A 13,258-nucleotide genomic window follows, 5' to 3' on the forward strand; every position below is an offset into this window, starting at 1 on the left:
AAAAAGAAAAATATGCCATGTCAGATCCTTATAAATTAATACATAAAACCAATACAATTAAAATTAAAGTCATTATGAAAAGTTTTTTGATGATCAAAACATGTGCTAGGCAATGGGCTTGTTTGTTAGCACCACAAAAACAAAAAACTAACAACAAAAAAAAAAACGAAATTGGCTAATTACAACTTGAAAAAAATTAACAATGTGAGACGTCCCACAGCAACAGTTAGAACAGTGTGGCAATGGTCTAAGACTTAACAATCAGTCAATAAATAGTACCAGAACAATTAACATTCTAGAAAACACATTGAAAGAGACTATCAAAACATTCAGGCTCACTGGTAATCAAAAATACATGATAAAATAACAGTTGCTATTTTGTTTTTGTGTTTTGAGACAGGAGTTCTCTGTGTAGCCCTGGCTGTCCCAGAACTTACTCTGTAGACCAGGCTGGCCTCAAACTCAGAGATCCACCTATCTCTGCTTCCCAAGTGCTGGGATTAAAGGTGTGCCCCACCACCACCTGGCTAGAAGTTTCTATTTTTTAAGATAATGCTCATCATTACTGAATATAGTAATTACTGTTTTAAACAGTGATACAGTCAGAACAGAGGAATCAGTGCTATAACACGCTTACTTCAGATGCAGATTATGGAAGGGCAATTTGAAAAACATTTAAAAACCTTAAATGGTGGACTTTGTAACATATAAACATCTAGAAATTAACCCAAAGGATTATCAGATACCCTGTGCTTCAACATCCCTCCCACAAAGCCCTCAAGAATTAAATAGTTTCTGCAATTCATGTGCTACATTATTTTATTTTACTGATCAAGGTGTTAGGACAGAAACACTTGAAGTTGCTACATTTAATTACTTAAGCAGAAACATTAGTGTATGTTTTAGCTTAGGGATATGGAGGGGAAAAAATGGTATATTAAGGGTACCAGGAACAAAGAAAGCTTGAGAGCCTACTTAGGAACAGTCCTAAAAGTTTCTGTAAAGGAATATTCAACTCAGAGATGTAGAGTGAAAAGCTGGAAATGGCCTCCATCTTCAAAGACAGTATATTCATTATGATGAAATATCATGCAACTATTGAACTTCATGTTTATTTCTGAAGGAAGATTAGCTTTATATATAATTTAACTCTAAACTGAATATAAGAAATTTCCCTAAAATAAATTTTAGTTCAAAGGATAAATTTAAAAGAAATTCTTATCTACTATAATCCCAACTACACAGGAAAAAAAGATAAATGAATATAGAAAAGACAGTAAGAATAACATAAATTCATAATTGTGGCTTCAAGGGATGTCTGTGGCTAGTGTTTTAGTTTTTCTTAGATTTACACATTTCATTATTGCTCAAATGAATAAATAATATAAATATTATGTAGAAGCCCCCATCAATAACAAGGCACTTCAGTTAATAACTGTAAGGCTAAGGCACAAATCTAAGATGTCTAGATTATGCAACAGAGTTTTCAAGGTTGTATGAGCACAAAGGAAGGATATATTCTCTCTCTTTTGAGAATCATGGCCAAATTCATCTGACATGTAAATACTTACCTGGATTCACCTTCATCTTCCACATGCTCACAGTGGACAGAATTGAGAGCGCTGACTCTCTTATAATCCTGGGGTGTCAGATATAAATACTTGTATCCCTGTGAAGCACAAATAGTTTTTAACTCATTATCTGCCATTATCACTTAACCAAGAGAAAGTCAAACATAGGTAATGAAGCTTGCTCCAAAGCTAGCTTTAAGCTGATAAATTATCTGAGTTGCTGTCTAATGGAACACTAGCATAGGCAGCTTTAAAGATGGAAGTTCCTATATTTTAGTCACTGACTGTCTGACCTTGAAACAATATACATGATAGCTCCAATTCCAAGTATGTTCCATTCATTTCATTTTCAATAGGGTTAAAGGGTCATTTCTGGGTCTTTAGTGACACTTCCATTAAATATATCAACATGGGATTCAGGAATTGTGTGAATTACTGCTTTTCACTCAAATCCATATCATCAAAATAAAAGAGGTAAAGTGTAAGTAAAAGGATCACAAATCTTGGAAATTAATATTGAAATCAGAGGTCTAAGCAGTTAAAATTCTGAGTACAGAATTTATACTTTGGCTTTGTTCAATAAATAGGTTCTATTTATATTAAAAAGCTGTACTAATACTTAATGATTTATTTGCATGCATACACATAAGGCAGAGTACCATGTTACACGTTTATACATGTTTAACATGCTCTATGTATTTACAAATTAGCAGAAATGTGGTACAACCATCGTGACTAATTCTAAGTACTTCCATTACCCTAAAAGAAACACAGACTTGTGAGTAGTCACTACGAATTTTCATATACAGATGCATTTTAATGAACTACAATTTACATTCACGAAAATACATCTACTCTCTTATAAACTTTTTACTGTTGAGGCATTGTCTGGCTATGCTTCCCAGGCTGGCCTTAGCATCCAGGAGTTGGGATCACAGGCTCCAGCAATCATAGCTGGCTTTTATCACTATAATCTGATGAATTCTGATAGATGTGTATACTTGTGTAAGCACCACCACAATCAGAATAAGGAACATTTTTATAATGACTTGAAACAATCTTATATATAAGGACACAAAAGGTAGGAAAAGAAACTGAGAAAGAGGAGGCACAAAGGTAGATAGAAAACCAAGAGACGTATTTAAAAGATAAAGCAGGGACCAATGGCATTAAATGCTGCTGAATCATCAAATAACTACTGAGATAAGGACTGAGAAGTCAAGGTTGAGCTTGCACCAATTCCTGGTGACCCTGACATAAGTAACTCAGTTAGAATGCAAGCTTCATAGATGGGATTCAAGAGAGTGGGACAGGAGCACAAAGATAGCAAGAGCAGATAACTCTTTGAAGAAGTTTTGCTCCAAAGAGGAAGGACAGGAGTGAGTTAATTGAGGGATATGTGTCTGTATGCCAAGGCATAGTTCCAGGAAAGAAGAAAAAAGTGATGAGCCAAGCAAAGGAGGAGTGTTAACCTTTATCTTTAAATTGGTTGGAAGAGAGAAGATCAGGGTGTGAAGGAAGAGATGGTTTTAAGAGGGGTAGGGATTATTCATTTAAAGCACAGGAGTGAGGTGGAGGGGAGCAGGGACACGGAAAGTGCTCATCTGCATAACAAGCTGGAGCTTTTTTGCTGGTTTCTCTTGTCTTGCAGTACTGGGGATGAACTCATGGAGAAAGCAAGGACTGATACTCAGTAGGAATGAAGGTAAAGGAAGAAGAGGGTGGTGAGAACTTCAGAAGAGAGCCGATGTGAAACCATCTGAGAGTTTGGTAAATAGATTTAGAAAGTAGGAACAGTCAGAGTCATATTTTTCTCCTGTGTTCAGTTGTGCAGGTACACATATGGAGAAAGTAGAGTTAGTTTTAAAAATGTTTTACTTCTAAAGGCACAGAATAAACAGAAGGAACCCAAAAGGTGACAATCATAATGCTACTAAGATGAACCTTGGGATTTAAAACAACTTGAGTAGGTGGGGCATAGGCCTTTAATGCCAGCAGCCCCAAGCATACTTCATAAATTCAAGGACAACTCGGTCTACAAAATACATCTTGTAGCTAAAGCTACATAGAGAGACCTGTCTCAAAAACCCAAACCAAACCAAAAAAAAAAAAAAAACACACACAAACCAAACAAACAAACAAACAAACAAACAAACAAAAAAACAACCTGGGTGGTGGCATATGCCTTTAATCCCAGCACCCAGGAGGCAGAGGCAGGTGGATCTCTGTGAGTTCCAGGTCAATATGGTCACAGAGTGAGTTCCAGGACAGTCAGGGATATATAGTGAAAAAAACCAAACCAAAAGAAAACAAAAACCAAAAAACCAAACCAAACCAAACAATAAAAACCCACCAAGCAAGCTGAATGAAATGAGAATGAGAAATGAAAAAAAAAAAAAAAAAGACTGGTAGAATCACAGTATTTGTAGGCATGAAGGATTGTTGAATTTTGAGCACTACAAAGAAACTGAGCACATGGAACACATAAGATGAATTTCTGCTGGTCCAATTCTTGTTCCATTGTTGCTGCTACCAACTTGCCCTGGCAAGTTCAGAATCCTTGAGGACAATAAAATGGATGGTAGCAAAGAGAGGGATACTTGAAACTGATATCCCAGAGAAACTCAGCAAGGAAGGGTTCATTAGAAGAGAGGATCTAAGAGACTCAGTTATGGGAAAGATCACCTAGTGAATACAGCCATTCCCGAGATTTATCACCTGATTAAGTAGCACTGGAGAAAGTAACAATATACTAAAATTAAAAGATGCAAAGTAGGCTGGAGAGGTGGCTCAGGGGTTAAAAGCACTTACTGCTACTGCTCTTAAAAGTCCAGGATCAATTCCCAGCACCACTTGGCAGCTCATGAGTGGCTGTGACTCCAGTTCCCGAGGCTCCAACATCCTCTTTTCTTGGCCAAGGTTCACATACATTCATGGTATATATACATATACTTAGGTGTACACACATACATATAAAATAAATAAACTTGGGGGATGGAGAGCTGAGTCAGTGATTAAGAATGCACTGTGCTCTTGAAAGTGACCAGAGTTCAGTTCCCAGCATCTACGTTGGGCAGCTCACAACAACCTGTAACTCTAGCTCTTAAGGAAGGGAGTTTTCTGGTTTTGTTTTAATTTACATTTCATTTTGTGAATTATGTGTATGGGAGTGGGTGTGCATGCGGAAGTCAGAGAACTTGTTGATGACTGGCTCTTCCTTCTTCATTGTGGATCCTAGGGATTGAATTCAGGTCTTCAGGGTTGGCAGCATGCACCTCACCCTTGAACATTTCACTGGGCCTTAAGTATTTTTTTTCTTTTTTTCTAAGTAATTTTGTAAATGCTCCTTCTTAAACCTCTTCCTTTCTTCCTCTCATATACATGACCACATCCCCATGCGTAAATATACAGTCTGCAGTATTATCTCTTTGTGGTTCATACCTTGTAGGGATCTTCAGGATCTACCCAGGCCACGTGGAACATATGACGGATTTCTTCTGCCAGTCCAATTCTAGCTCCACTGTTGGCTGCCACATAGATGCGTGGGATGCCTTCTGCCCTGGCAAGTTCAGAAGCTCTGAGAAACAGCAAATCCTCCTGAGGCCCAAAGGACCCAATCCGATACGTAATGTCATTGCCAATGACAATGATATCTCGGCCATCCGGATATTCAGGGCTTTTAAGGCTCATTTTCCAAGCTACCATGCCAATCTACAAAGAATGAAACAAACGAATACAGCTTCTTACATGCATTTACTTTTCAGGTTCCTTGAAGGTAAGACACTAGATTTAGATACATGTTTCAGAAGATATGCACTGTGAAAGAACCAAGCTCCCTCTTGGAAAACAGAAAATATTTTCACACTGCTTCATGTTATTACTGTGTATTCCAAAGTTGTCTCAATTCTTCGATGAATTTACTTAAACATAATGGAAAAACTCCAAATCTAATGCACTCAAGATTACATGTTGAAGCACTGTTGAAGAGGGGCTGGAGAGATGACTCAGATTTAAAGAGCACTGTCTGCTCTTCCAAAGGTCCTGAGTTCAATTCCCAGCCACCACATGATGGCTCATGTATAGTGAGATCTAGTGCCCTTTTATGGTGTTTAGGCATACATGCAGGCAGAATACTGTATACATACTAAATAAATAAAATCTTAAAAAAAAAAAGAATTGTTGAAGAATACTATGGCAGTGAAGTCCAAAATGTCTGTTTTACTAAACTGCACACTAAGACACAATTTTCAGCTTTAAGTGAGATTTGTTTCAAGAAACCTTTAGCACATAAGGGATACAAAGAGCATCACCTTTCACTGACTGTCCAACTTTTGTGATCTGAAGCCCTTTTATTGTCCTCTATGAAGAACAGAAAGGTTCTTCACTGGCTTGGTCCAGGTATTTTCCATATCTGCAAGGATTTACTATCGCTCAGCATTTGGAGAGCAATTCTTGCTGCTTTCATTCAGCTCCAGAAAACCAAAGAAGGCACAGAGCTAATCTTTTGATGCACTATGATGTATGTAAATCTCTGCTCTCTGATCGGTGGCATCTGACCATCCACATAAACAAATGATACAGACTTGAGAGACAGAGGTGACATGTCTCTTCTCAAACCCTCTCAGCTCTCTCCTTTTTAATCCCCTTCTATATGAGGGCTACTCAATCCTGCTTGTTTATTTGCTAGTCCCATTTCTTTCCTATTCACTTACCCCTCAGTTACAGCTGCGGTTTTTCATGTCTGCCTGTCTGTTTCCCATACACTTGGATAAGTAATGCTTTCCATTCTTATCCTCTCTTTTTTCCATCCCCTATCTCCTGCTTCCTTTTCTACCCACCCCCAACTCATGCCCAAACACAAAGCCTACCAGATGAGCATTTCTGGTCCTGCCTAATGGAGCCCAGCCACATCTGCCGTCTTGGTGCCTCATCCCCAGGCTGCTGCATATCACCTCATTGGGGAGCTGGCCATCAAGAAGGGCCATTAACAGATGTAAATAGCAGCATCCCTGGAAAGTCACATGCATCACCCAGACTCAACCCGGCCAGTGATCATAAGCTCTGAGTACACATTCCTCAATCCAATTGCACAGTCACTGTAATCAGGCTGGTTGAAGCTTCTACACAGCAATTTGTGATTCTCTGCATTAAGAAATATATATGAAACACCCACTGATAAATATAAGCTATTTCATAGATCATACCATTGGCCGAATACAAAATGGATGTAATATAGGAGAAAAATTCCAGTCACTTTCTGAGCTATAGTATTACTCTGTCCGCTCATTAAAGACAAATAAGGGAAAAGAAGCCTACCATCTGAATGCAGCAGCACAGAGAACACCAAATATGAGGGTAATCTTGATTTAAAAAATAATAATAAAACAACAGAACTCTAGTTAATATAATGCATGTGTGGTGAAAAATATTTTTTTTGCATCCTCATCTGCTCTTTTAGCTAAGCCACTCATTTGTTTTTCAGAAAAGAAAAGCTCTTCCCTGTCTACTTTCTTGTAAGTGTATTTGTAGGTAGGAAGATTGGGTTTTACACCAAATTTTATGTTATATTAACCTTAGCCACCAGGCTAGCTTATATACAAGCTCTGTAGAATCTACTTCAGCATTTGCGTACTAATGTAAACACTGTGACTGTGGCACTGGGAAGGCAGATAATACTCTTATCTTCCCTTATTATCTAGGGACTCTTGTGTTACTTGGCCAGCCGGTTCAGCAACTAGCCAGGTCATTATGCTTGCAAAATTGACTTCTAATTAGGTGTCAACACAGCAGCACCAAGAACAGTCTCCCCCCACCCCCTTACCTCTTCGGTTTTTAAGGCAGGTCATGTTATATAGCTTCCAATGACCTGGAATTTGTTATATAGTTCCAAGCTGGCCTTGAACTCATAATCCTTCTGCCTCAGCCACCGTGTTTTAGGATTATAGATACACAACACCACAATCTTATACGTTACTCATTCTTCTATCAATGTCTTTCCTTCATCAGTCCCTGCTCCCTACCTCCTACATTAAAAGTGCCAAAACAGAACTGAGTGTTAGGCCAGCCTCAGTACAGTCAAGGTATATTCAAAATGCAAGAAAATATTCAATTTTGAGTTAGCACAATGAACACATGAGGAAATATCTGTGGTTCAATTAACATTAAAATTTGGATTTCATTGCTAATCAAACAGTAGGGCATATAAGGGTAAAGTGGGCTTTGGTGCCAACCAAACTTAGATCTAAATCGAGGATCTATCATTTATTAGCTTAGTGACCTTGGTATATACTTAACCTTATTGAACTTCAGTGTCCCTACATGAAAGATAAAGAAAGCTGATAAGGTTGATGAACTACTGGAAGCAGGCCTCTATATTAAATCCAACATATAAAGCCTGCCCTTTTCATCCCTCTGAACAAATCTGAATCCTACCTATTTCAAAGTTTCATTCAAACTCCATTTCCTCATTGATGCTTCCCTCATCCTAAAGTGACTCCTGTATTCTCTGATCACTTACTAAGCTCTTCATGTAGAGAATCCATTTGATAATAGATTAGATACCACCTAGAAATGATTGACTGAGTAAGCAACTAACTAACTAACTAACTAACTAACTAAACTAACTTTCTTTCTTTTTTGAGACAACATTTCATTTTGTAGCCTGACTGGCCTAGAGTTCACTACATACACAGGGTTGGCCTTAAACTCATGGCAATCCTCCCATCTCAGCCTCTTGAATGCTGAGATTGTATGCATGTGTCATCACTCATTGAACAGTCATTACATTAAAATAAACAAACACATAATACTAGTTGGAAATACTACAAAAACTGTCAACACTGTGGACTAAAACAATGATCATGACCAATATCTAAAGATTAGGGATTAAGAGCCCTATTAAGTGAAACTAGAAGGTAAGAATAACAGCTATTATCAAATGCATATCTACCATATGCTGCAATGCATTGTAAGTTGACAAACAATGGTTAAGAGTGTGAGTGAGGAAGTTAGATGTCTTGGTCCAAACGTCAGCTTCATACTAGCTGTAAAACCTTGAATACAACACCCTTGACAGCCTCACTTTTCCACTATAAGAGAGGACTTTTCTTGAGGGATTGTTAGGAAGAGCACATAAAAGTAGTAGAGAGCCTGTACATAAATGCTCTCAAAGTAGCTGTTATCATGACACACAGGTAGCTAGCTACTACTACTGTAAGGAAACTGGGGCACAAAGTAACTTTTGGGAAGGTGCTTTGCTGGGCATTCAACCCACGGCTCCACACATACTAGGCACACACTCTACCACTGAGCTATATCCTCAGCCCACAAACTTATTTTTATTTTTCAAAGTAAGGCTCACAGAAAAAGAAATGCTATTCCTTTACTAGAGAAATTATAGAAGCATATTTCAGAATATTATTACTGTCTTTAGCTTAAGACAATATGGATGATGACTATTAATTACAGCACAAACATAAATGTCACTGACCTCTAACTGCAATGTGGCCTCATTAATTGAATCATGGAATAGAAAAAGGATATTATTAGGAAAAAAAAAACAGTGAAATTTACAGCAAACTCAATTATAAAACTGCAGCAATGATAATTTCTTCATTTTGATAATTCTACTATGATTTTATAATGTTAATACAAGGGGACATAAAGAGTATAGTTTAGTGGTAGAATACACGCTACAATAAACACACACACACATAAGCATGTAAATGTGTAGGGAAGCTTCAAGAAAGGAGAGAACTCTCTATACTGTTTCTGTGACTTTTCTTAGTCTGCAATTATTTTAAAATAGTACAAACCAGCATTCTGAAGGCAGAGGCAGGAGGATTAAAAACTTGAATTTCCAGACTAGCCTGTGCTTCTGTCATGCCTACTGCTCTGTACTCTCTGTACCATGCTGAATAACTTTTCTTTTACAAACACACACACACACACACACACACACACACACACACACACACACACACACCTTTTTTGAAGCAAAGTAAATTCAAGTATTCTGAACAGCATTACAGTCACGAAACTGATAAATACGTGGTTCTAACAGTCAAAGCATCTAAGATGTGAACAGATGGAGCAAGAAGAGAATGGAAATAAAGTATGAAGAACATGCTACTGAGAGTTAGCAGGCATAAGAATTATGGGTTGAAGATGTGTCAAAGAGAGGAAAGAGTGTAGAGTTTAGGTTTGTGTCAGAGAAGAGATGTGTAACAATTCTTGATTGTTTTTACATTAAAACATTCTTTCAACCTCAGAAACAAAGTGATGGCTTTGAGGATCATGAATAGCATTTAAAACTATCTATGATGTAGTAAACAGATAGAAAAGGAAACAAAAAATACATGTGTATCGTAACTGTAACAGGCAAAACAGTGTGGTGGTTAAGGACATAGACTCCGCAGCCAGATTCTTAGAAACTGAGTGTGCTGGTGCACATCTGTAATCTCAGCACTTGGGAAGCAAGAAGACTGAGTTATACTGCAAGATTCTGTCTTAAAAAAAAAAAAAAAAAATCAGTCAGGTGTAGTGGTGCACAGCTATAAGCCCAGACCTTAAACAGGCAGAAGGAGGAGGACTGCTTTCAGTTCTAGCAGGTCAGAATTATAGAGCAAGAGCCTGTCTCAAAACAAACAGAAAGAACTATCTCAGGCTGTTGGGGCTATTATTTTGTTTTGAAAAGTGAAGTGCTCTGTGGTGCTGTGGTAGAATGTAAACACATGTATACACAGGTTTATACAATATTAATACCTCTACCTGAGAAGTAACTGCTTCTCAGTGTTTTTCTGGTCTTCTGGTTAAATACATATTTATACTTTTAAAGTCAATATTTGTATAATAGACAAGAACAGCGCCTATCAGCTAAATACATATTTAGGACTGTACCACATGTATTACAAACATGTACTAAAATCGAAAGCTTATATTTATACAGAGCCCTTCATCTTGAAGGGGACTAAAGAGCTTACAAACATATGTACATAAAGGGCGTTAGCATTGACAGGCAGGCAAGGTATCAGTTCCCACTTCCCTATGTCTCTTAGCAGTCCTGGGCAGAAACATAAACAGGTTATCAACAGACTCAGACCTGTAACAGCTGCAAAGACACGGACACAATAATCCAGCTGTAACACATAGGCACTGAGAGGACAGCAGATGACAAACAGAAACTGCTTTCCTCTGGTGCACAAGCACCGTGGCCATTTCCAGCTTTGTGTTTTTAAATTATTCTCTACCAAATTCAACTAATCACTTGACAAAATTGAATTTGATACTGAAAATGGTTTCTGAATGCAAAACACTTTGTCTGATGATTGAACACTAGGTTGAAAAACGCTTCCTCTTGCCCTTGATTTAAAGAGGGGGGTAAGAGTGGGGGAGACACAGCAGACAGGAGAAGAGACTCAAAATATTCTAAGAATAGCTTTGTCTCAGAGGATTCGGCCATTATATCAGAAGACAGTTACATTCTCCCTTCTCTATTTAATTAGGACACCGAAGTTTTGCAGTCCACTTACTTTAGATATCTGTGTTTATATTATCTACACAATGAAGATTTCATATCAGTAACTGTTATTTCTATTTTTAAAGATTTATTATACAGTGTTCATCATTTATATAATGTTTATTTACACAGTGTTTATTATTTATACGGTGTTCTGCCTGCAATCCAGGAAAGGGCACCAAATATCATTATAGATGGTTATGAGCCACCATGTGATTGCTGAGAATTGAACTCAGGACCTTTGGAAGAGCAGCCAGTGCTCTTAACCTCTGAGCCATCTCTCCAACCCTCATATCAGCAACTAAAATTCTATAGGAATATACAGAGTGTGACAATGTGATTGAAATGTGGCATTAATTAACTTAACCTAAGCCCAACCAGTCTTGTATATTAACAGAATAACCACCAAGTGGAATTTCATCACTGAATTCTTTTTCCCTCTCATATTTTATGTAGATAAAAACTGATAAAAATGAACTGCTAGGACTGCAGCCTGAAGAGGACTGAAAGGCTGCCGAAGGGCAACCTGTGGCCTGCTTCTCTGAGTGGGCAGGTTTGTGTCTAATGAGTGTCTAAGTGGGCTTCTTGTCACTGGCAGCATCAAGCATCTTCTTGCCTGGCCAAAGCCTATTTACAGCACTGACCAGCCAAGTAGTCCCACGCACATATCACTGAAAAGTATGCTTTCATTTATTCAGATAGCCACAGTAAGTTTTAAAATAATAAATTTCAGATATGGATTTTTTTTCATAACAGAATTTCCAGTGATTAGGTTTTTTAGGCTTAAGGTTATCAATGTAAACTAATTAATTATCTTAAGGTAAAAAGGGGAGGTGGATCAAAAAGAGCTATAGTGAATAAGCTAAAGAGGAGCAGAAGTAAGTGTTTATTTTCCTTATGCAAGTTCAGAGGAAGAAAATATTTTTTCCGCCACATTATGATCCTGGAATAAACATGCTCAAATGAGGGGGGAGGGTACAGGGAGGAGAAAGCAAGCAGAAGAAAACAGTCTTATTTAACTGTTTTTATGTGGGTAAAATGATTTGTGCCATGGTATTTCCATAAGAAGTGGGACCATTATTTTCCTGTAGAAACACATTTGGTTTGAAAAGTATCACCGGACAGGACGTGAAAATCAAACCAAATGAATTATTCACAACCTCCGATCAGAGGTGATCATTATTTCTGATGCTCCAAACAGTGATTAGGATTCTGCCCTGAGATGTCATTTTCTCGCTGAGTAACACCAGCAATAGAGGAAGGTATTATCTATCTATCCATATATGTATTTTTTTTTCTCCTGGGAGGACCCTGGTTTAATGTTACTATAACAGATACTAAAAAACACGATAATATTATCATTTATTCTGGTGGTACCTATAAATGCCATTAGTCTGACATACAGTGTCAACACTAATCATGACCCAAAATTAACACCAAAATTGACATCAACATTAACTGTACTATCAGTGTGACCAGAATGTAGAAGTGCACAGAGGCACTTCCCACAGATGCTGTTGTTGTCATGAACTGTAATATGAAGCTCAAAAGAAAAATGTGAAGGAAACGCTGAGGGGCAAAACACGACAGGGCTTTATTTTTGAGGTTGTAAACGGGCACCTGTCAGCTCTTGGCAGGCTGTGGGAATGGAAAGAGAACCATTGCCACAGTTGCCTTTCTTCTATCCACGCCTTAAGCTCAGCTGTAGCAGTGCTTTCTCACATAGATTTAGGCACAGGCTGGCCAGTGGCTGAGGTGGATAGGTTTTCCATGTTAAAGTCTACAATAGCTATTGTTCTAATTCTGCTAATGCCAGGAAGATGACGACTTGCAAGGCTCTAGAGTAGTAACAGAAAGAAGCCTAGACTGTAACAGCTGGAACTGTATCACAAACATGAGAAAAACAAGACCTGGAGAGAATGAGCTTGAACCTGAGCTTCTTTTTAGATACTTATATCAAAATGTTACCTTTTGCCATTTTAAATATAGAGATATAGAATTAAAGTGGTACTTTTAATTAAAAACTATCAAAAATATTTGCCATAATAAAAATATAGCAAATACAAGAAAATATTAAAAGGTGTATTTTTAAGCCACAAGGCAATATGATAATTTGATTTACTTTGCCCTGTCTGTGAAAACTATGTTGAAAATAGTCAATTCCTTTCTA

General features: G+C 37.7%; 1 protein-coding gene across 6 annotated transcripts in view; it reads right to left on the minus strand.

Annotated features, from left to right (window-relative positions):
- The window catches only part of Acaca (acetyl-CoA carboxylase alpha), a 263,052-nt gene that overhangs the window by 55,968 nt on the left and 193,826 nt on the right, over window positions 1-13,258 (minus strand). For all 6 annotated transcript variants that reach the window (XM_060387107.1, XM_060387103.1, XM_060387102.1 and 3 more), the window contains 2 exons: window positions 5,013-5,282; window positions 1,572-1,669 (listed from right to left, as the gene is read on the minus strand). In XM_060387107.1, the coding sequence (XP_060243090.1) occupies window positions 1,572-1,669; window positions 5,013-5,282 (368 nt within the window). The remainder of the gene's footprint in view (window positions 1-1,571; window positions 1,670-5,012; window positions 5,283-13,258) is intronic.

The sequence above is a fragment of the Meriones unguiculatus genome, chromosome 7, assembly GCF_030254825.1.
Source record: "Meriones unguiculatus strain TT.TT164.6M chromosome 7, Bangor_MerUng_6.1, whole genome shotgun sequence".
Lineage (NCBI taxonomy): Eukaryota > Metazoa > Chordata > Mammalia > Rodentia > Muridae > Meriones > Meriones unguiculatus.